The sequence below is a fragment of the Hylobates moloch genome, unplaced genomic scaffold (assembly GCF_009828535.3).
Source record: "Hylobates moloch isolate HMO894 unplaced genomic scaffold, HMol_V3 SCAFFOLD_17, whole genome shotgun sequence".
Taxonomy (NCBI): domain Eukaryota; kingdom Metazoa; phylum Chordata; class Mammalia; order Primates; family Hylobatidae; genus Hylobates; species Hylobates moloch.
Window position 1 is genome coordinate 52,264,494 of NW_026652292.1, and position 21,577 is coordinate 52,286,070.

Here is a 21,577-nt window from a genome sequence, read left to right on the forward strand (position 1 = left end):
GTGTTTTCTTGAGACTTTAGTCCACGGTTACTTGAAATTCCCTCAGAGCCACAGCCAGCCCTTTCCCTCGGCTTGCTTCACAAATCTGGTTTTCCAGGGTCACAGATACCTGCTGCTTTCTGGCTGTCTCCTTTCGCCAGTGGAGCAGAGATCCATCCACTCCTTACTGAGCCTCCCCAGGCCTGAGGAGACTTCCTGTTATGTTTGATGCGTAAGGATGAATCACAAGAAGCCAGCCTTTCTCTTCCTCCTGAAAGCAGAAGTGATTCTTACTGAGATGTCCAACTTTGTCATTAGCCAAATTGTAAGATCTTAACTTGTTTTTTTTTTTTTTTAATAAAGATGAGATCGTGCCAGACAGTGAGATAAATTATAGAATGATTGTTTCACTCATGCCTTCTGTCCTTTGCAGAACTCAGTTAAGTGAGAAGTCTGGGGAAAAGGGTTTACTGTCCACCAGACGTCTCTGTTTAACCAGAGACTTCTGGTAATCAGACTTTGTTGATGTCATTCTGAAATTCTTCTAAATGGTCTGTAGAAAATTGATTTTTAAATTAGTCTTGCAGGATTTCAGTGTTATTTATTATTCCTAAATTAAAATCTAAACCATTTAATAACACTAAATGTTGATCAGAATGTTGGTATGATTCCTCCTTGATATGGCTAAATATGTAGTCATAGATATGTATCTACCAGTAAACTTTCCTTAGAAGTTGATTTAAAAAAAAAAAACCCAAACTGTGGAACTATACTTATTTTATTTTAAAGTATCTCATCCAGCTAAAATAATGCTCAAAATTGCTTGATAAGGGAAACTGCAATTATTCTTGAAATGTTAACTATGGTAATAGTAGAAAATAGGCTGTTTAAAATAACTTTCCACTCAGGTGACAAATGTAATAACCAGGCTGCAAACTCTTACAGAGAAATATTACCTTAGAAAAATATTTTTCTTCACATTGAAATGTTTGTAAGTTGCTTCCTCACACGAATTAGAAAATTGGATTACTGGTTTTGTCTGTAGCCCAGAAAAAACTGCTAACTCACCTCCAGACCGTTGAAAGGTAAAAATATACATAGGAGTAATTCCAGTGTGGGCCGACAGATGGCACCAATCTGTTTCTAAGGTATCGCTTTACTCGACTTTAAGAACTTGCGTTTGTCAAGCATTTTCAGTTGGACTTCCGTTCATTTACAAGTTATTTTCTCTTCTTCTGAAAAAGGGATCTTGGTAAGTAAAAAGACTTCTGTGGCTTTTTCACATTATGGCACAGGTGCTTCAAGTAAGCAAGTTTGCTAACCATTCATTATATAGGAAATAGGTAATGTTTACTTGAAATTTTTGCAAAATGATTTGAAGTGGCTTTTTTTTTTGTAGATGTTGCAAATGTCCTTTGAATTTCACAAGCAGGATGAAGAGCAGTGTCTTTACAGCTGTCTTGAAAAGATAGAAAACAACTAGCGCTTGCGGTGATAATTAAGGAACAAAACTAATGTTATTTATTTCTTTTGCTTTGGCCTAGTGAATTTTCTCTTTTCGTCTTTCTCTAGTTCATTGTTTCCAGTAGCTTTTAACAGTAATTTATATATACCACTGATATGGCACCTATATATTATATGTTTTTACAGCAGACGTGTTTGATCTCCCTTGTCGTTTGGCACTATAATAGTTTGCTGGTCTGTGTCTGTCCCTAATTCGTAAGCTTTTTGAAAGCAGGAATTATGTCAGTCCTATTCATATTTATATCCCTGGTGCCTAGTGTGTAGCATGGCACTGGCAGAAAAATAGACCCTGAATACATATTTATTAAATGGAGGAAGTGGCCGGGACCAAGCCCTTCACAACCTTGAATCTGGCACAGTCTAGCAATTGCCTTCCTCCAGGTCCTTCCACCTTCAGTTTGACAAATGAAACAATGTTTTTCTTGCCTATTTGTTGACTTGATTATGTGATCTTTCCTCCACTTATTTCACTTAATGTTTTTTTTTCTGCCTTCTTCTTCCTTGTAGTTCTAATTTTCATAGGTCTTGTCTACCCTTTTTTTCTGAAATATAGCTTATTTCATCTATTTCCTCACCCTTTTTATTTGATGCATTTAAAAAATCAGGAGCTTTTATCTGTTTATTTATTTTTACTTTCTTTTTTCTTTTTTTCTTTTTTTTTTTTTGAGATGGAGTCTAGCTCTGTCGCCCAGGCTGGAGTGCAGTGGCACAATCTCGGCTCACTGCAAGCTCCGCCTCCCGGGTTCAAGCCATTCTCCTGCCTCAGCCTCCCCAGTAGCTGGGACTACAGGCGCCCGCCACCACGCCTGTCTAATTTTTTGTATTTTTAGTAGAGACGGGGTTTCACCGTGGTCTCGATCTCCTGACCTCGTGATCTGCCCGCCTCGGCCTCCCAAAGTGCTGGGATTACAAGCGTGAGCCACCGCGCCCGGCCTATTTTTACTTTCTTTAAAAAACTGTGAACTCTCTAATCTTCCACTCTCATCTTCCCATTTTTCCCTCCTTTTTTCCCAATAAATATAAAAGTTACTATCTTTTTCATTTAGTGTATACCCTAGGAACTGCCTCAGGGTATGAACGCCTCTGGAGGAATATTGCGTTTTTGTGGCACGATACTATAAGGACAGCTGACCAGCTTTTCCACCTGGTGGCTGATTTTCAGTCCCATGAACGCAGACACTGTGGGTCTGATTGCTGGGGACCTGTAGGGTGGGTCCTCATCTATGAATGTCAGTTATCTACTATTATCTGAAAGTTCTCCATCTTTATATTTTAATACTCCAAATAAAACAAGCACATTTCTTTAAATATAAAATATTTTTACACAGCTATAAAGACAACTCTTAAATTGCTTTATGATAACTTTTTAGGATTATAAAGGATGTTCAAAATGAGACATTTTAGGGATATCTGAAAGTATAAGAAAGAAAATTAAATTCATCTATAATTCAGAGATTCAGAGAACCACTATTATTAGTATTTGGTATATTTCATCACATTTTTTGTCCTCTAGCTTTTATGTATATGTCAGGTTTTAATCATATTTTGCAAAATTAGAGTCTTACTACATATATAATTTTTTTTTTTTTTTGAGATGAAGTCTTGCTTTGTCGCCCAGGCTGGAGTGCAGTGGCGCTATCTCGGCTCACTGCAAGCTCCACCCCCAGGGTTCACGCCATTCTCCTGCCTCAGCCTCCTCAGTAGCTGGGACTACAGGCGCCCGCCACCATGCCCGGCTAATTTGTTTTGTACTTTTTTTTTAGTAGAGACGGGGTTTCACCATGGTAGCCAGGATGGTCTCGATCTCCTGACCTCGTGATCCACCCGCCTCGGCCTCCCAAAGTGCTGGGATGAGAGGCATGAGCCACCGTGCCCGGCCGTAATTTTCTATTACTGTATTCATTTAACATTATCATTTTTTCAAAGTACAGTATTTGAGGCTATTATTTAATTATATATAACTGATTTAATCATTTTCTACACTAGAAATTCTGATTTTTTCAATATTTCATTATGTCATGAGTATCCTTTATAGTCATATCTTTTGTGTGTTATTTTTGACTGTTTCTTTAGAAAATTCCTTGTAGTGGAATTGCTAAAATAAAAGAAGATATATTTTTAAGAAATTTATATAAATTACCAAATTACCCTTTAGAAAGGTTGTACTAATTTTTCATTCCTGCCTAAGTAGTAAATGAGGGTTCTTATTTTAGTTTCCACCTACCAACCTGGATATTACATATTTTAATTTTCCCTATTTGATAGGTGAAAAAAAAATCTTGCCTTTTAAAAAATCTTTTAAGAAACAAGAATCCTCCTTTGACCCCCTTTATCTTTTTATGCTTAAATATATTATAGTAAAAATAGCAGGCATTCTGGAAACCTATTTATAAATGCTTTATTCTCTATCTCTAAAAAAAATTACATTTTCCTAAAATAGCCAAATAACATTATAAAAAATTACAATTTATTTCTTAATAGCATCTAATGGCTGGTCCATCATAGAATCTGCCCCTCCTCTTGTTACTGAATGTGTTTTATAGCAAGTCTGTCTTAACTCAGATCTAATCCAAGATCATGAGTTTCATCTAGATGTTATGTGCTTTTTTGATTTAACATGCCGTTTTATTTTTTGTGAGATTGGACATTATTCATATTATTGGCAATTGATTTTTGGCAAATTATTCAGTAAATAGTACAGTAAACTTAATTTTGAATGTTAAAAGTTTGAAAAATATAGATAAAAACTAAAAGAAAAATAAAGTTCCATTATAATCTTACTGTGCAAAGATAATTACTGTTCATGTCTTGTTATGTATCTTATTAATTTTTCTACTTGCATAGGTATATATTTACTTTGGTACTTTTTAAATAAACTGCTTTTTGTCACATATAGTGAAAATATTTTCATGCAATTCGATTTTTATTATTTTTAAAGGCTACATAGTACTATTTAATTATACAGAGATACTAAAATTTATTTGATAACCTGCTATTTTTGGATAATTGAGGGATTTTTTCAAAATATAATTTATCTTTGCCAAGAGCAGTGGCTTGTACCTGTAACCCCACATCCGTGGGAGGCTGAGGTGAGAGGATGGCATGAGCCCTGGACCTTAAGCTGTGATTGTGCGATTGCACTCCAGCCTGGGCAGTGGAACAAAACCCTATCTTTTAAAAAGAAAGTGTTTAAGAAAATAGTAATGATAATAATTCATTTTGTGCCAGCCACTTTATTGTATTCTTTTATTGGTGCTAACATTTTTTCAATGACTTTTTGGTTTTCCACATTGACAGTCTTATAATCTAAAAATAATAATGATTTTCTTTCTTCATTTCAGTATTTCTTCCTGTCATTTTTCTGCTTTATTACAGTGGTTAAAACTTCCAGAAAGAACAATGTGTGCACTCTTTTTTTTTTTGTTATACTTGAAGTTCTAGGGTACATGTGCACAACGTGCAGGTTTGTTACATATGTATACATGTGCCATGTTGGTGTGCTGCACCCATTAACTCGTCATTTAGCATTAGGTATACCTCTAATGCTATCCCTCCCCTCTCCCCCCACCCCCTGGCAGGCACTGGTGTGTGATGTTCCCTTTCCTGTGTCCAAGTGTTCTTATTGTTCAATTCCCACCTATGAGTGAGAACATGAGGTGTTTGGTTTTCTGTCCTTGCGATAATTTGCTGAGAATGATGGTTTCCAGCTTCATCCATGTCCCTACAAAGGACATGAACTCATCCTTTTTTATGGCTACATAGTATTCCATGGTGTATATGTGCCACATTTTCTTAATCCAGTTTATCATTGATGGACATTTCGGTTGGTTCCAAGTCTTTGCTATTGTGAATAGTGCCACAATAAACATGTGTGTGCATGTGTCTTTACAGCAGCAGGATTTATAATCCTTTGAGTATATACCCAGTAATGGGATAGCTGGGTCAAATGGTATTTCTAATTCTAGATCCTTGAGGAATCTCCAGACTGTCTTCCACAATGGATGAACTAGTTTACAGTCCCACCAACAGTATAAAAGTGTTCCTATTTCTCCACATCCTCTCCAGCACCTGTTGTTTCCTGACTTTTTAATGATCACCATTCTAACTGGTGTGAGATGGTATCTCATTGTGGTTTTGATTTGCATTTCTCTGATGGCCAGTAATGATGAGCATTTTTTCACGTGTCTGTTGGCTGCATAAATGTCTTCTTTTGAGAAGTGTCTGTTCATATCCTTTGCCCACTTTTAGATGGGGTTGTTTGTTTTTTTCTTGTAAATTTGCTTGAGTTCTTTGTAGATTCCAGATATTAGCCCTTTGTCAGATGAGTAGATTGCAAAAATTTTCTCCCATTCTGTAGGTTGCCTCTTCATTCTGATGGTAGTTTCTTTTGCTGTGCAGAAGCCCTTTAGTTTAATTAGATCCCATTTGTCAATTTTGGCTTTTGTTGCCATTGCTTTTGGTGTTAAATGAAGTCCTTGCCCATGCCCATGCCCATGAATGGTATTGCCTAGGTTTTCTTCTAGGGTTTTTATGATTTTAAGTCTAACATTTAAGTCTTTAATCCATCTTGAATTAATTTTTGTATAAGGTGTAAGGAAGAGATCCAGTTTCAGCTTTCTACATATGGCTAGCCAGTTTTCCAAGCACCATTTATTAAATAGGGAATCCTTTCCCCGTTTCTTGTTTTTGTCAGGTTTGTCAAAGATCAGATGGTTGCAGATGTGTGGTATTACTTCTGAGGGCTCTGTTCTGTTCCATTGCTCTATATCTCTGTTTTGGTACCAGTACCATGCTGTTTTGGTTACTGTAGCCTTGTAGTATAGTTTGAAATCAGACAGCATGATGCCTCCAGCTTTGTTCTTTTGGCTTAGGATTGTCTTGGCAATGCAGGCTCTTTTTTGGTTCCATATGAACTTTAAAGTAGTTTTTTTCCAATTCTGTGAAGAAAGTCATTGGTAGCTTGATGGGAGATGGCTTTGAATCTATAAATTACCTTGGGCAGTATGGCCATTTTCATGATGTTGATTCTTCCTATCCATGAGCATGGAATGTTTGTTTGTGTCCTCTTTTATTTCGTTGAGCAGTGGTTTGTAGTTCTCCTTGAAGAGGTCCTTCACATCCCTTGTAAGTTGGATTCCTAGGTATTTTATTCTCTTTGAAGCAATTGTGAATGGGAGTTCACTCATGATTTGGCTCTCTGTTTGTCTGTTATTGGTGTATAAAAATGCTTGTGATTTTTGCACGTTGATTTTGTATCCTGAGACTTTGCTGAAGTTGCTTATCAGCTTAAGGAGATTTTGGGCTGAGACAATGGGGTTTTCTAAATATACAATCATGTCATCTGCAAACAGGGACAGTTTGACCTCCTCTTTTCCTGATTGAATATCCTTTATTTCTTTCTCCTGCCTGATTGCCCTGGCCAGAACTTCCAACACTATGTTGAATAGGAGTGGTGAGAGAGGGCATCCCTGTCTTGTGTGAGTTTTCAATGGGACTGCTTCCAGTTTTTACCCATTCAGTATGATATTGGCTGTGGGTTTGTCATAGGTAGCTCTTATTATTTTGAGATACGTCCCATCAATACCTAATTTATTGAGAGTTTTTAGCATGAAGTGGTGCAATCTCGGCTCACTGCAACATCTGCCTCCCGGGTTCAAGCGATTCTTGTGCCTTAGCCCCGCAAGTAGCTGGGATTACAGGTGCCTGCCACCACACCCAGCTAATTTTTGTATTTTTTTTTTTTTTTAGTAGAGATAGGGTTTCACCATTTTGGCCAGGCTGGTCTCGAACTCCTGACCTCAGGTGATCCACCCACCTCGGCCTCCCAAAGTGCTGGGATTACAGGCGTGAGCCACTGCACCTGGCCTAGTCTATTGTTTGTACAAGTTCTTGATTATATTTTTAAATTTCATTTATTGACTTCTGTAGTTCTACAATTTCTGTTTGGTTCTATTTTTAATGTTTACTTCTTTGTTGAATTTCTGACTCAGATCATAAATTGTTTTTCTGACTTCTTTGTATTATTTATCTATGCTCTCTTGTAACTCACTGAGTTTCTTTAGTATCATTATTTTGAATTATTTTTCAGGCATTTTATAGATTTTCTTTTTATTGGGATCTGTTATTAGAGAATTATTGTGTTCCTTTGGAGGCTTCATGTTTCCTTGCACTTTTGTATTTCTTGTGTCCTTATGTTGATATCTATGGATCTGACGTAATAGCTGCTGCTTCCAATTTTATGGATTGGCTTTGTTAGGGAAAGACTTTTGCCTCTAGGTGTTTTTATAGTGTTAGTTGAGTAGAGGGTGCTTTGGCTTTGATTCTGAGTGGGCACAGCAGTGTAGTTTCTGTATGATTTCTTCAGCTGTCATCAGTGTTGGTGGCATTTGGGTTCCTCAGTGGCTTAGGCTGCAGTTGTTAGCAGACGCTATGTCAAGGCTTTGCTGGGGATGGAGACACCAGGCAGGCCTGTTCTCAGGCACCAGTGGTGGCAGCAGTGGCTTAGGCTTGCCGGTTCTCAGGCCCCCGTGTGATGTATGTGGGCACTGGTTGTGATGGGTCCTTGAGCCTCCAGGAGATTTCGCTGGATGCTTGCAGTGGCAGTAATGGACCAAGTGGGAGGGCAGGTTCTTGGGCCCCTGCACAATTTGTGTGGCATCAACTGTAGCAGCAACAAAAGTGGGCCAACCCTCTGGCCCTGAAGTGGTATGCACAGGCAGCAGCAGTGGCAGCAGCAGGCTGGGCAAGCCAGTCCCCAGCACCCCACGTGGCATGCGTGGATGAGTGTTGGCCATGGCAGTGGCAGGCAGGCACTAGCAGCAGAGGGCATGGTGGACCTGTCCTCAGGCCCCTTGGGAGCATGTGTAGATGTGTCGGAGTCCTGCTGCTAGGGAAGGTGGGATTGCTGTAAGTGGTGGTGGCCCTGGGCAGGTAGCTCTTAGGCTCTTAGGAATGCACACTTTGACTCCCTTTGTCCCAGGGAGAGCCACTAGGTGCACTGTGCTTCCTGTTTCCTGGGTTGTAGGGCATTGCATGGGCTAGAGTGCTGGGGACCTAGCTGCACTGCTGTTCTTAGCTGGCATTACAATGCTGTAGCCCTCTAGGTGGATGTAGGAGAATATCAGTGGGGCTTCAGGGGTATGGAGATTCAGGGTTGTTGGGCCCCAGAACAGGATGTGTATGGTGAGGGCTGGGCTCTTGAAAGAGCCTTATGCTGAAGCTGTTTGGGTCTCAGGGTATGGGGTATGTGGGACCCAATGTGAAGTCCCATTGTGGAACAATGCCATTGCATATATTCCAGACAGCCCCAGGGCATGTGAGGGCCAAGGAGCTAGCTCATGGCTAGGATTACAGGAGTCCATAGTGGAAACATGGACCTCTGAAGATCTCTCAGTTAAACTTTCCCTGGAATGGAAAGTTCCTCCTGGTTCTGAGCTAGTCCCAGCTGGGCTGGCTGCTTCACTTGCCTCTTCTCCCATGTCTCAGAGGTGCACTGTCACTTCTCTGCTGAATTTCAGTGTTCTCTCTTAGATGCTCAATCAATGTGTGATTATCTGCTCACTGTTTTGGTCCTTCTTTGCAGAGTGGGTGAGTGCTAGGTGCCTCTATTCAGCCATTTTAATGTTTCTCCAGCTCATTTTTTTTTGTTGTTGTTGAGACGGAGTCTCGCTCTGTCACCCAGGCTGGAGTGCAGTGGCGCGATCTCCGCTCACTGCAAGCTCTGCCTCCCGGGTTCACGCTATTCTCCTGCCTCAGCCTCTCCGAGTAGCTGGGACTACAGGCGCCCGCCACCACGCCCGGCTAAATTTTTTTGTATTTTTAGTAGAGACGAGGTTTCACCGTGGTCTCGATCTCCTGACCTTATGATCTGCCCGCCTCGGCCTCCCAAAGTGCTGGGATTACAAGCGTGAGCCACTGCGCCCGGCCTCTCCAGCTCATTTTTTAATTGTTGAATAGTATTTTATTATGTGAATGTACCAGTTTGTTCATCTTTTTACCTATTGAGGGATATGTTGTTGCTTCCAATGTTTGGCAGTTATGAATAAAGCTTCTATAAACATCCACATGGAGGCTTTTATGTGGATATAAATTTTCAGTTCTTTTGGTTAATACCCATGAATGTGATTTGCTGGATCGTATGCTAAGACTATGCTTAGTTTTATAAGAAACTGCCTTCCATAGTGGCTGCACCATTTTGCATTCCCACCAACAGTGAAGGAGAGTTCTTGTTGCTCCACATCCTCACCAACATTTGATGTTGTTTTTGGATTTTACCCATCCTCATAAATGTAATGTAATTTCATTGCTGTATTAATCTGCAAAACCATGATGAATATGATATTGAATAGCTATCTGTATGTGTATTTGCTCTTCTTTGGTGAGGTGTCTGTTTAGATTTTTGTGCCCATTTAAAAACTAGGTTGTTTGTTTTCTTATTGTGGAGCTTAAGAGTTCTTTGCATAGTTTGGATACAAGTCCCTATCATATATTTGTTTTGCAAATATCTTCTCTCCGTCTATGGTTTGTCTTTTTCACTCTCTTGCAGTGTCTTTTGCAAAACAAAAATTTTAATTTTAATGAAGTCCAACTTAACAGTGTTTTCTTTCTTGGATTATGTTTTTGATGTGGTGTCTAAAAAGTCATCACCAAATCCGAACTCATCTAGATTTTCTCCTGTGTTATCTTCTGGAAATTTTATAGTTTTGCGTTATACATTTAGGTCTATGGTTAATTTTGAGCTAATTTTTGTGAAAACTGTAAGGTCTGTATCTAACTTCTTTCTTCTTCTTCTTCTTCTTCTTTTTTTTTTTTTGCAGCACCATTTGTTGAAAAGACTATCCATTCTCCACTGAGTTGCCTTTGCTCCTTTGTCAAACAGCAGATGATTATTTTTGTGTGGGTCTATTTCTAAGCTATGTATTCTGGTAATTTGATCTATTTGTCTATTCTTTCACCAAAACCACACTGCCTTGATTGCTGTAGCTTTGTAGCAAGTCTCAATGTTAGGTGGTGTCAGTTATCTGACTTTGTTCTTTTAATTTCTTTTTTTTTTTTTCCTGTGAATGAACAGCACTTTCTTGTTTCTTTGCATGGCTAATTTTTTTAAACAAATAAATTAGAGGTTCCTTTAATGCCAAGTTACACAATCAAAAAGACGACAATCTCTTTCCATTTGCTTTTGGCAAGGTTTGTGTTATTTCAGGGCAAAACCCAGAGCAAGTCCGCTGGCAAATCTGGGGGCTAGTGATTATTTTGTTTTGATTTTTATTTTTATGAATCAGACATTTTAAACACTATAATGAGGTAACTCTAGAAATCAAATTCTGCCCCCCTTTCCCAGAGGTGTTTTATTTATTTATTTATTTTTTGACAGGGTCTCATTCTGTCACCCAGGCTGGAGTGCAGTGGTGTAATCATTGGAGCCTCGACTTCCCCAGGCCCAAACAATCCTCCCACCTCAGCCTCCCAAGTAGCTGGAACTATAGGCACATGCCACCATGCCCAGCTAATTTTTGTATTTTTTGTAGAGATGGAGTTTCACCATGTTGCGCAGGCTGGCTTTGAACTCCTGGACTCAAGCAATCCACCTGCCTTGCCCTCCCCAGGTTCTGGGACTACAGGCTTGAGCCACTGTGCCTGGCCTCCCTTTCCCAGAGTGTATTGTTGCTTCTTGTGGCTTATGGTTGCTTGTTTAATGACTTTCATAAATAATTTTTATAAAGACTATTCTTTGTCATGTGTGGCTATTACATCTTCTGTCCAGTTAGCTTAGTGGTCAGCCAGTGACTTGAAATTTATTTACACATCTGGAGCAAAAACAAAAACAAAACAAAATACCAAAAGCAAAAACAAAAACTCCCCTGATCTTTGCAGATTGGCTGTGTTGGATCACTTTCTCAATGCTTGGCCAGTGTATTCACAGCTCTGCCTTAGCCTTCACTTTCTGCATGCGTGGAAGCTAAAGATGAGCCAGAGGTGAAGTTTGGGATTTTCTCAGGTCTCCTCTGAACATGTGTCCAGCCTTGGGCATGTGAGTGGACTTCTAGACTCCTTGGTATATACAGAGATTTCCAAAACCTTTTTTCTCCCACATATCTTTTTCCATATATCTTTGCATATTTCCCAGACTTTTTGATGTGTCTGCTGCTTGCCCCCTGTTAGCCCTTGCTCAGGTGGCTGCAGCTAGTATATTTGCCTTTAATTGTTTACAGCAAACACCAGCCAGAAGGCTGCTCCAGCCCTGAGAAAGTTCTAAGGTGTGCAAAATAAAGGCAAGCCCCTGAGTGTGAATCCTTCAGGCAGCAACCAGACAGGTCAAAACACACAACCACAATTCTTTGATAACAAGACCTATATTGGCCCTTCTGGCATGAGCAAGCTATATAACTGGTTATAAAAAGTATCATATTAAATTATGGGGACAGAAACGACTCTACCAGTGAATGAAGAAATCATTCAGATTTTATGGTTAGTAATGGAGGTTTGAGAGTAACCATCCGATCTTTATTAATCTTAGTGTATATTATATTTCTAGAATTTTGGACTCATATCAAGATGCTCTGAAGAACAAGAACCCTTTAGGATAGCCACTGCAACATCATGACCAAAGACAAAGAACCTATTGTTAAAAGCTTCCATTTTGTTTGCCTTGTGATCATAATAGTTGGAACCAGAATCCAGTTCTCTGACGGAAGTGAATTTGCAGTAGACAAGTCAAAAAGAGGTCTTATTCATGTTCCAAAAGACCTACCGCTGAAAACCAAAGTCTTAGATATGTCTCAGAACTACATAGCTGAGCTTCAGGTCTCTGACGTGAGCTTTCTGTCAGAGTTGAAAGTTTTGAGACTTTCCCATAACAGAATCCAGCTACTTGATTTAAGTGTTTTCAAGTTCAACCAGGATTTAGAATATTTGGATTTATCTCATAATCAGTTGCAAAAGATATCCTGCCATCCTATTGTGAGTTTCAGGCATTTAGATCTCTCATTCAATGACTTCAAGGCCCTGCCCATCTGTAAGGAATTTGGCAACTTGTCACAACTGAATTTCTTGGGATTGAGTGCTATGAAGCTACAAAAATTAGATTTGCTGCCAATTGCTCACTTGCATCTAAGTTATATCCTTCTGGATTTAAGAAATTATTATATAAAAGAAAAGGAGACAGAAAGTCTACAAATTCTGAATGCAAAAACCCTTCACCTTGTTTTTCACCCAACTGGTTTATTCTCTATCCAAGTGAACATATCAGTTAATACTTTAGGGTGCTTACAACTGACTAATATTAAATTGAATGATGACAACTGTCAAGTTTTCATTAAATTTTTATCAGAACTCACCAGAGGTCCAACCTTACTGAATTTTACCCTCAACCACATAGAAACAACTTGGAAATGCCTGGTTAGAGTCTTTCAATTTCTGTGGCCCAAACCTGTGGAATATCTCAATATTTACAATTTAACAATAATTGAAAGCATTCATGAAGAAGATTTTACTTATTCTAAAACGACATTGAAAGCATTGAAAATAGAACATATCACGAACCAGGTTTTTCTGTTTTCACAGACAGCGTTGTACACCGTGTTTTCTGAGATGAACATTATGATGTTAACCATCTCAGATACACCTTTTATACACATGCTGTGTCCTCATGCACCAAGCACATTCAAGTTTTTGAACTTTACGCAGAATGTTTTCACAGATAGTATTTTTGAAAAATGTTCCACGTTAGTTAAATTGGAGACACTTATCTTACAAAAGAACGGATTAAAAGACCTTTTCAAAGTAGGTCTCATGACTAAGGATATGCCATCTTTGGAAATATTGGATGTTAGCTGGAATTCCTTGGAATCTGGTAGACATAAGGAAAACTGCACTTGGGTTGAAAGTATAGTGGTGTTAAATTTGTCTTCAAATATACTTACTGACTCTGTTTTCAGATGTTTACCTCCCAGGATCAAGGTACTTGATCTTCACAGCAATAAAATAAAGAGCATTCCTAAACAAGTCATAAAACTGGAAGCTTTGCAAGAACTCAATGTTGCTTTCAATTCTTTAACCGACCTTCCCGGATGTGGCAGCTTTAGCAGCCTTTCTGTATTGATCATTGATCACAATTCAGTTTCCCACCCATCAGCTGATTTCTTCCAGAGCTGCCAGAAGATGAGGTCAATAAAAGCAGGGAACAATCCATTCCAATGTACCTGTGAGCTAAGGGAATTTGTCAAAAATATAGACCAAGTATCAAGTGAAGTGGTAGAGGGCTGGCCTGATTCTTATAAGTGTGACTACCCAGAAAGTTATAGAGGAACCCCACTAAAGGACTTTCACATGTCTGAATTATCCTGCAACATAACTCTGCTGATCGTCACCATCGTTGCCACCATGCTGGTGTTGGCTGTGACTGTGACCTCCCTCTGCATCTACTTGGATCTGCCCTGGTATCTCAGGATGGTGTGCCAGTGGACCCAGACTCGGCGCAGGGCCAGGAATGTACCCTTAGAAGAACTCCGAAGAAATCTCCAGTTTCATGCTTTTATTTCATATAGTGAACATGATTCTGCCTGGGTGAAAAATGAATTGGTACCTTACCTAGAAAAAGAAGATATACAGATTTGTCTTCATGAGAGAAACTTTGTCCCTGGCAAGAGCATTGTGGAAAATATCATCAACTGCATTGAGAAGAGTTACAAGTCCATCTTTGTTTTGTCTCCCAACTTTGTCCAGAGTGAGTGGTGCCATTACGAACTCTACTTTGCCCATCACAATCTCTTTCATGAAGGATCTAATAACTTAATCCTCATCTTACTGGAACCCATTCCACAGAACAGCATTCCCAACAAGTACCACAAGCTGAAGGCTCTCATGACGCAGCGGACTTATTTGCAGTGGCCCAAAGAGAAAAGCAAATGTGGGCTCTTTTGGGCTAACATTAGAGCCGCTTTTAATATGAAATTAACACTAGTCACTGAAAACAATGATGTGAAATCTTAAAAAAATTTAGGAAATTCAACTTAAGAAACCATTATTTACTTGGATGATGGTGAACAGTACAGTCCTAAGTAACTGTCTGGAGGTGCCTCCATTATCCTCATGCCTTCAGGAAAGACTTAACAAAAACAATATTTCATCTGGGGAATTGGGCTAGGCGGCGAGGTGGTACTCAACCTGCCAGTTAGAGACAGCCCAGTCTCTTCTGGTTTAATCATTATGTTTCAAATTGAAACAGTCTCTTTTGAGTAAATGCTCAATTTTTCAGCTCCTCTCCACCCTCCTTCCCCAAATGGATTCTGTTGTGAGCAAGAGTTTATATGGCTTCATGGCAGCAAGGAAACAGTCAACTTCAGCATCATATGCACCAGTCCCCGGAGTGCCCTGTGAATCCTATTGGTCTTTGGGTCAGTGTCATCATTCTCTTCAAGTTTGGGGCTTGGGGAAAAAATTAGATCAGCTACGACAAATAAAAAAGTCTTTTGTTTCACATATGTGTAATAGCTTATTTAATTTTTTATCCTGCTACACAAATATGTAATTAACCAATGAGGACTCATGACTTGATACTGTATGTATGTAAAGGTAAATATGGACTTAATCATAAGCTGTTGAGGTGGAAGAGGTGGATTTACCTGCTTTTCGAGAAAACTCAGGGCCAAATTTATTTGTAACTGGATATTGAATGGGACTTTTCTGGTTGTCTTAGAATGCCGGCTAAAGCCTCAAAGCTGACAAAAGACAGTAACTGCACCCACATGATACTAGACACAGCCAGTCTAGACTTATCAAAAGAGCAGAAAGAGACCAATGACTCCCAGTCCGTATTATCCATTTCTAGAAGACTAGAGTCAAAAGCGTGATTAAAGAGTCATTAAACAGAGGTTCTAGACTGTAGGGAGACTGCTTTGAATTTCTTGCAGACAAGTGTGAGGGACTGTAAGCACGGTAGAAGGTAGCCTGGCATCCCACTCCGAGACCAAAAGCTTGCAGAGTAACAGGAGCACACAGGTTCAGTGCAGCAGACGTGGTGTGCCTTGGGAACTCTTGGAAGAGCTTGATGAGTATTTGCTGGAGCTTGGGATGAGGGTGGGCACTGGGAACACAGAGACTGGTAAATAGTGTTTGGCAAATACAAGTGCTTGATGAATAGTTGTTGAATGAATAGATGAGTTCCTCCACCCGGGGAATTCAGAAGGTGAAAAGTTGGCTTGCGCAACCCAAAATGGCAGGATGAGAGAAGAGAAGCAGTGATAGCAACCTGCCCTTCCATTATTGGCATGGTAAAAGGATGTGAATTTCTTCACATGGCTTTGACTATGGAAGAGTAGCTGGGCTTGCGTTGTCATGATGGGATATCAGCCAATAGGGTAGCCTGTTGTGCAAAGAAACTATAGCAGTAAGAGGACACCGGGTTAGGCAGAAGAGGGGTTCGGGGTGGAGGTTGCTGCAAGAGGTCAGCCAGATAATGTGCCCCTGCATCATGGAACTGTGCAATGTGGTGTACACTCAAGGCCCTCCAATAACTCACAGATGTACCCTGTGAAAAAGCCAGCATTTGGACTCTGCCATAGTAGCTGGCAGGAACCTGCTGGCCTGTCTGCCTTATTCAATAGTTAACTACAGGAAGATCTGCTCCTCTTTGTGTAATACCCTCTTCCCTTGCAATGGCATGGGGACATCTAGAACATAGAGAAGACAGAGACAATGGAAGAAGAGTAAAGAAACTGACTATGTGCCTTCTTCATTTCACTGCAAGGAAGGCCAAGCAGATTTTTGAATGAGGTGTGAGATTGCTGTTAAATTGGACTGGCCTGGACACTTTAATCCCTTAAACAGAGGTGCAATGGCTAAAATGAGATTTATCACTAAAATTTACAGTACCTGCCCAAGATTCAGGAGTGATGATGGCAGGAGATCCAACAGAACTTTGTTGTAAGGCAATGGTTAGAGAAAAATGAAGCCCTTGCTTTCTGGACTTAGTTCATTCAATAAACTGGTTTCAGCCAGGCACCGTGGCTCACATCTGTAATCCCAGTACTGTGGGAGGCTGAGGCAGGTGGATCACTTGAGGTCAGGGGTTCGAGACCAGCCTGGCCAACATGGTGAAACCCTGTCTGTACTAAAAATACAAAAATTAGCCGGGTGTGGTGGTGCGCACCTGTAGTCCCAGCTACTCAGGAGGCTGAGGCAGGAGAATCACTTGAACCTGGGAGACAGAGGCTGTAGTGAGCTGAGATAGTGCTACTGCACTCCCCCCTGGGCAACAGAGTGAGACTCCATCTCAAAAAAATTAAAAGAAAAAAAAATCTGGTTTCATAATAGCTGTAACGAAATAAGCCTTAATGATGTTTTATTAGCATCATCTTCTGTCTGCATTAGCCCTTCCCTGCTCTTCAGGAGAACAACATTTATTTTCCTCCCTAGGCTCTATCCCAAACGGCACATTCTTCCGCAACCCCTGCTGAACAGACCTGTTGAACTGTTGCCTAATCTAAAAACAATAAAAACAACAAACAACCGCAGTAACAACAACAACAAAAAACTGCCACAGATTCTAAATAATCAAATCTTTTTAAACGGTATCAATGTTTCCCACAAAATATAGTTGACATTGAAAATATAGAATTTTAGCATTTTTTTTTAAACCTACATCCCCTCGGCAGAGGGGCCTCCCTGCATCCCAGTGGAAAGTAGGGTCCTCACGGTCCTCTCTGTCACATTCCTCCCGTTCCTTTTCTTCACAGAACACATCACGGTCTAAAATTATCTTGTTTGCTTAGTTGTTTACTCGTCTTCTCTTTCTCTTCTCTAAAGTATAAGTTCCAGGAGAACGGGAGCCTTCTCCACCTGTTCCCTGCCTCTCCCCAGTGCTGAGGGGACCCTGCGCACCCCATTGTAGATGCGCAGTAAAAACTCGTGGGATGAGCACATGACTCTGAAACGGTCCCATGCAGGAAATGTCCATGAAGTCCTGGATTTTATCTAAAAAGCCCAGGCAGGCGGGGGCGGGGGCGGCGGGGCTACAGTTCCACGCTGAGCTGCGCCCTGGCCACTCGTCCCCGCCGCGGTGCCTGGGCGGCCCAGGCGTCTGACCTTGGCCGTGGACACCTTCGCGGTGCGCGCTGCTCCTCCCCGTCCGCCATGGAAGACGCTGGGACGACGCGACTCCAGGTTTAGCAGGATACTGAGAGAAAGAAACGGCTGCCTTTCGGAGGCTGGGTGAGTCTTTCCCTGTGCCTCACCTGCTCGCCCCACAGCGGCCCTGCAGCTCTTCCCACGGGGCCCATTGCCCGGTAGGAGGCGCGCTTTTGTTTTGAGGGTCAGGCATCTTCTCTGCCGTCGTTTTTGGGAGGTTGAAAAATTGATCCAGAAAGACCTAAAACAAAAAACAAAAAAACAGGAAAGCAAAAAGGAGGCAAAACAAAACAAAAATCTATACAAATAAAGTATCTCCTCCATCCGTGTTTGCGCTATTCCTTCTCATTCCTCCATCCAATGCCACAATTTGGTAAGTTTGCCTCAACACGTTTTCAGTTCTTAACATTGTGATGAGAATAAACAGTAGATCCCGTAGTAAGATGACCTGTTAAAAGGAATGGGGCATGGTAAAGATGCGCTTGGATGAGGAAAGGTGTCAGTCCGTTTGGGCTGCTCTAAGTTGTGAGATGTGTGTTGTTAGTTAATTTTGCCTTTGGTTGAACATCATAGAGTGCACTCACACAGATATAGATGGCATAGCTTACTACCCACCTAGGCTTATGGTATAGCCTGTTGCTTCTAGGTGATTGTAACACAATGCTAAATATTTGTGTATCCAAACATATCTAAACATAGCAAGGGTGTGGTAAAAATATGGTAAAAAAGATAAAAATTGTACACTTGTATAGGGCACTGATGTGGGTTGGCTGTGTCCCCACCCAAATCTCATCTTGAATTCCCACATGTTGTGGCAGGAACCCAGTGGGAGGTGATTGAATCATGGGGGCATGTCTTTTCCTGTGCTGTTCTCCTGTCAGCGAATGGGTCTCATGAAATCTGATGGTTCTTTAAGGGGGAGTTTCCCTGCACAAGTTCTCTCTCTTCCCTGCTGCCATGTAAGATGTGACTTGCTCCTCCTTGCCTTCTGCCATGATTGTGAGGCTTCCCCAGCTCTGTGGAACTATAAGTCCAATAAACCTCTTTCTTTTGTAAATTGCCCAGTCTCAGATATGTCTTTATCAGCAGCGTGAAAATGAATGAATACAGGCACTTACGATGAATGGAGCTTGCAGGATTGGAAGTTGCTCTGAGTGAGTCAGTGAGTGTGTGGTGAGTGAATGTGAAGGCCTAGGACATTACCAAATCCCACTGTGGACTTTATAAACGTTGTACATATAGGCCACACAAAATTTATTAAAATTTTTTTCTTTCTTTAGTAAGAAGTTAACCTTCGCTTATTGTAATGTTTTTACTTTATCAACTTTTTGCTTTAAAATTTTTTTTGGCTCTGTAGTAATAACACTTAGCTTAAAACACAAACACGTTCTACAGCTATATAAAAATATTTTCTTTCTTCATATCTTTATTTTATGTTTTTTCTATTTTAAAAAATTTTTATTTTTATTTTTCACTTTTTAAACTTTTCTGTTAAAAACTGAGACACACACACACAGATACAGATTAGCCTAGGTCTACCTAGGGTCAGTATCAATATCATTGTCTTCTACCTCTACCTCTTGTTCCATTGGAAGGTCTTCAGGGACAATAACATGAATGGAGCCATCATCTCCTATAACAACAATGCCTTCTTCTGGAAAACCTCTTGAAGGACCTGCTTGAGGCTTTTTTGTAGTTAGCTTTTAAAAAATAAGTAGGAGTCTACTCTAAAATAATGATTAAAAGTATAGTCTACTAGATACAGAAACCAGTAACATAGTTGTTTATTATCATTATCAAGTATTATGAACTGTACATAATTGTATGTGCTATGTTTTATATGACTGTTAGTGTCGTATGTTTGTTTACAGCAGCATCACCACAAACATATGAGTAATACATTGCACTACAATGTTACTAGGCCATAGGAATTTTTCATCTCCATTATTATCTTATAGGGCCATGGCTGTTGAGTGAAATATTATTATGCAGTGCATGACTATACCACAAATTGAGGAGCTTATAAACAATGGAAATTTATGGCTTATAGTTCTGGAGGCTGTAAAGTCCAAGGTCAGGCTGCTGACAGATTTGGTGCCTGGTGAGGGCCCACTTCCTAGTTCATAGATGGCTTGTCTTTTCACTGTATCCTCACCTGGGGGAAGGCACTAATCCCATTCATGAAGGCTCCACATTCATGACCTAATTGTCTCCCAACATCCCCAACTCTTAATATAGTTCTTCCTCCATATCCACAGGGGATTGGCTCCAGGAGCCCTATAGATTCCAAAGTCTGTGAATGCTCAAGTCCGTTATATAAAATGACATACTTCCAGCCTGAGCATCATAGTGAGACCCCACCATCTCAAAAAAACACAAAAATTAGATGGACATGGTGGCACATGCCTGCAGTCCCAACTGCTCAGGAGGCTGAGGTGGGGGGATTGCTGGAGCCCAGGAATTCCAGGCTGCAGTGAGCTATGATCATGCCATTGCATTGTAGCCTGGGCAACAGAGCAAGACACTGACTCTGAAAAAAAAAAGTGTACTATTTGCATATAACCTATGTACATCCTCCCATATACTTAAATCATCTCTAGATTTCTTACAATACCGAATACAAGGTAAGTGTTATGTAAATGTTATGTAGTTGTTAAACTATATGGTCTTTTTATTATTTTGTATTATTGTATTGTTATTATTTATTTATTCATTTATTGAATATGTTCAATCCATGGTTGTTTGAATCTATGGATGTGGAGCCCATGGATATGAAGGGCTGACTACATTATCCCCTTGGGGGTTAGGATTTCACCATATGAATTTTGGTGGACACAAACATCCAGACTATAGCAAAAGGGATAAGAAACCTAGGTTAGTGACCAGGGAGGGCTGCTAGGATGAGCCTTGATGAAAGGTCTTTCATCGGGAGGGTCCTGGGCATGTAGCTGGGAAGGGTCCTGGGCATGTGGCTGGGAAGACCCTTCAAAGGGGAGGGCACAGTGGGTGCAAAGTTGGAAGTGAAAGAACACCATGAGCAAAGAAAGCATCAAATTGGCAGTGTTGCTGGATGTGTTAGTTTCCTGTGGCTACCAAAACAAATTACCACAAACTGGGTGGCTTAAAACAACAGAAATAGATTTCTCCCAGTTCAGGAAGGCAGAAGTCAGAAATCAAGGTTGGCAGGGTTGGTTCCTTCCAGAGGCTGTCAGGGAGAAATCATCCCTTTCCTCTCTCCTAGCTTCTGGTAGTTGCTGGCAAACCTTGGCGTCCCTTGGTTTGCAGATGCATCAGCTGCTTCTTACAATGCCCTGGAGGACATGCCCCAATTGTTAGCAGCTTTCTATAGAATGTGGTACATAATACTTCTTTGTCTTTAGTTTTAGACTAAGTCATAAGAAAAGTTCCAGTCAACACCCTATTACGTAATCAGTAGAACCAACAGATGAGACCAGAAACCAAAATTATTGGTAGGCTATTGAATTACATGGCAGATGTGCAATCTAAAAAAATGTATCCTAAATTTGGGTTAAATAATCAATAATCTGTATCTGTGTCTTCACATGGTGTTCTCGTCAGAGTCTCTGTCTTTTTTTTTCCTGTCTCTTACAAGGACACTCTAGTTGGATTTAGGGGCCTCCTTAATCTGATGCCATCACATCTTGGTCCTTAACTTAATTAGATCTACAAGGACTCTTTTTTCAATGAGGTCACATTCTGAGATTTCAGAATAAATCTGAAATAAATGGACATAAATGTTTGGAGGTTGGGTGGAGGATACTATTCAACCCAGTCTTCTGGAGCTGGCATGACTCCAGAAATGTTATCCTGGAAAGAGTGAAGACTCTGAAAGAAGCTGCTTGGAAAGTCAGAGGTACAAAGAAAGGAGTAATAGGCAAAGAGAATAGAGTGGATGGGTGTAAGAGCATAGGAAAAAGATAGTGGATGG

The 21,577-nt window shown here is 40.4% G+C and overlaps 1 protein-coding gene across 2 annotated transcripts; it reads left to right on the top strand.

Moving 5' to 3' along the window:
• Positions 1–236: 236 nt before the first annotated feature.
• Positions 237–18,685, top strand: TLR6 (toll like receptor 6). 2 transcript variants are annotated; one of them, XM_058430245.1, is made up of 2 exons: positions 237–304; positions 12,038–18,685. In XM_058430245.1, the coding sequence occupies exon 2, from the start codon at positions 12,103–12,105 to the stop codon at positions 14,491–14,493; it is 2,391 nt and encodes a 796-aa protein (XP_058286228.1). In that variant the 5' UTR covers positions 237–304; positions 12,038–12,102; the 3' UTR covers positions 14,494–18,685. The 2 variants fall into 2 exon arrangements, with proteins under 2 accessions (XP_058286228.1, XP_031991540.1); XM_032135649.2 differs by lacking the exon at positions 237–304 and adding an exon at positions 1,177–1,231.
• Positions 18,686–21,577: the final 2,892 nt, after the last annotated feature.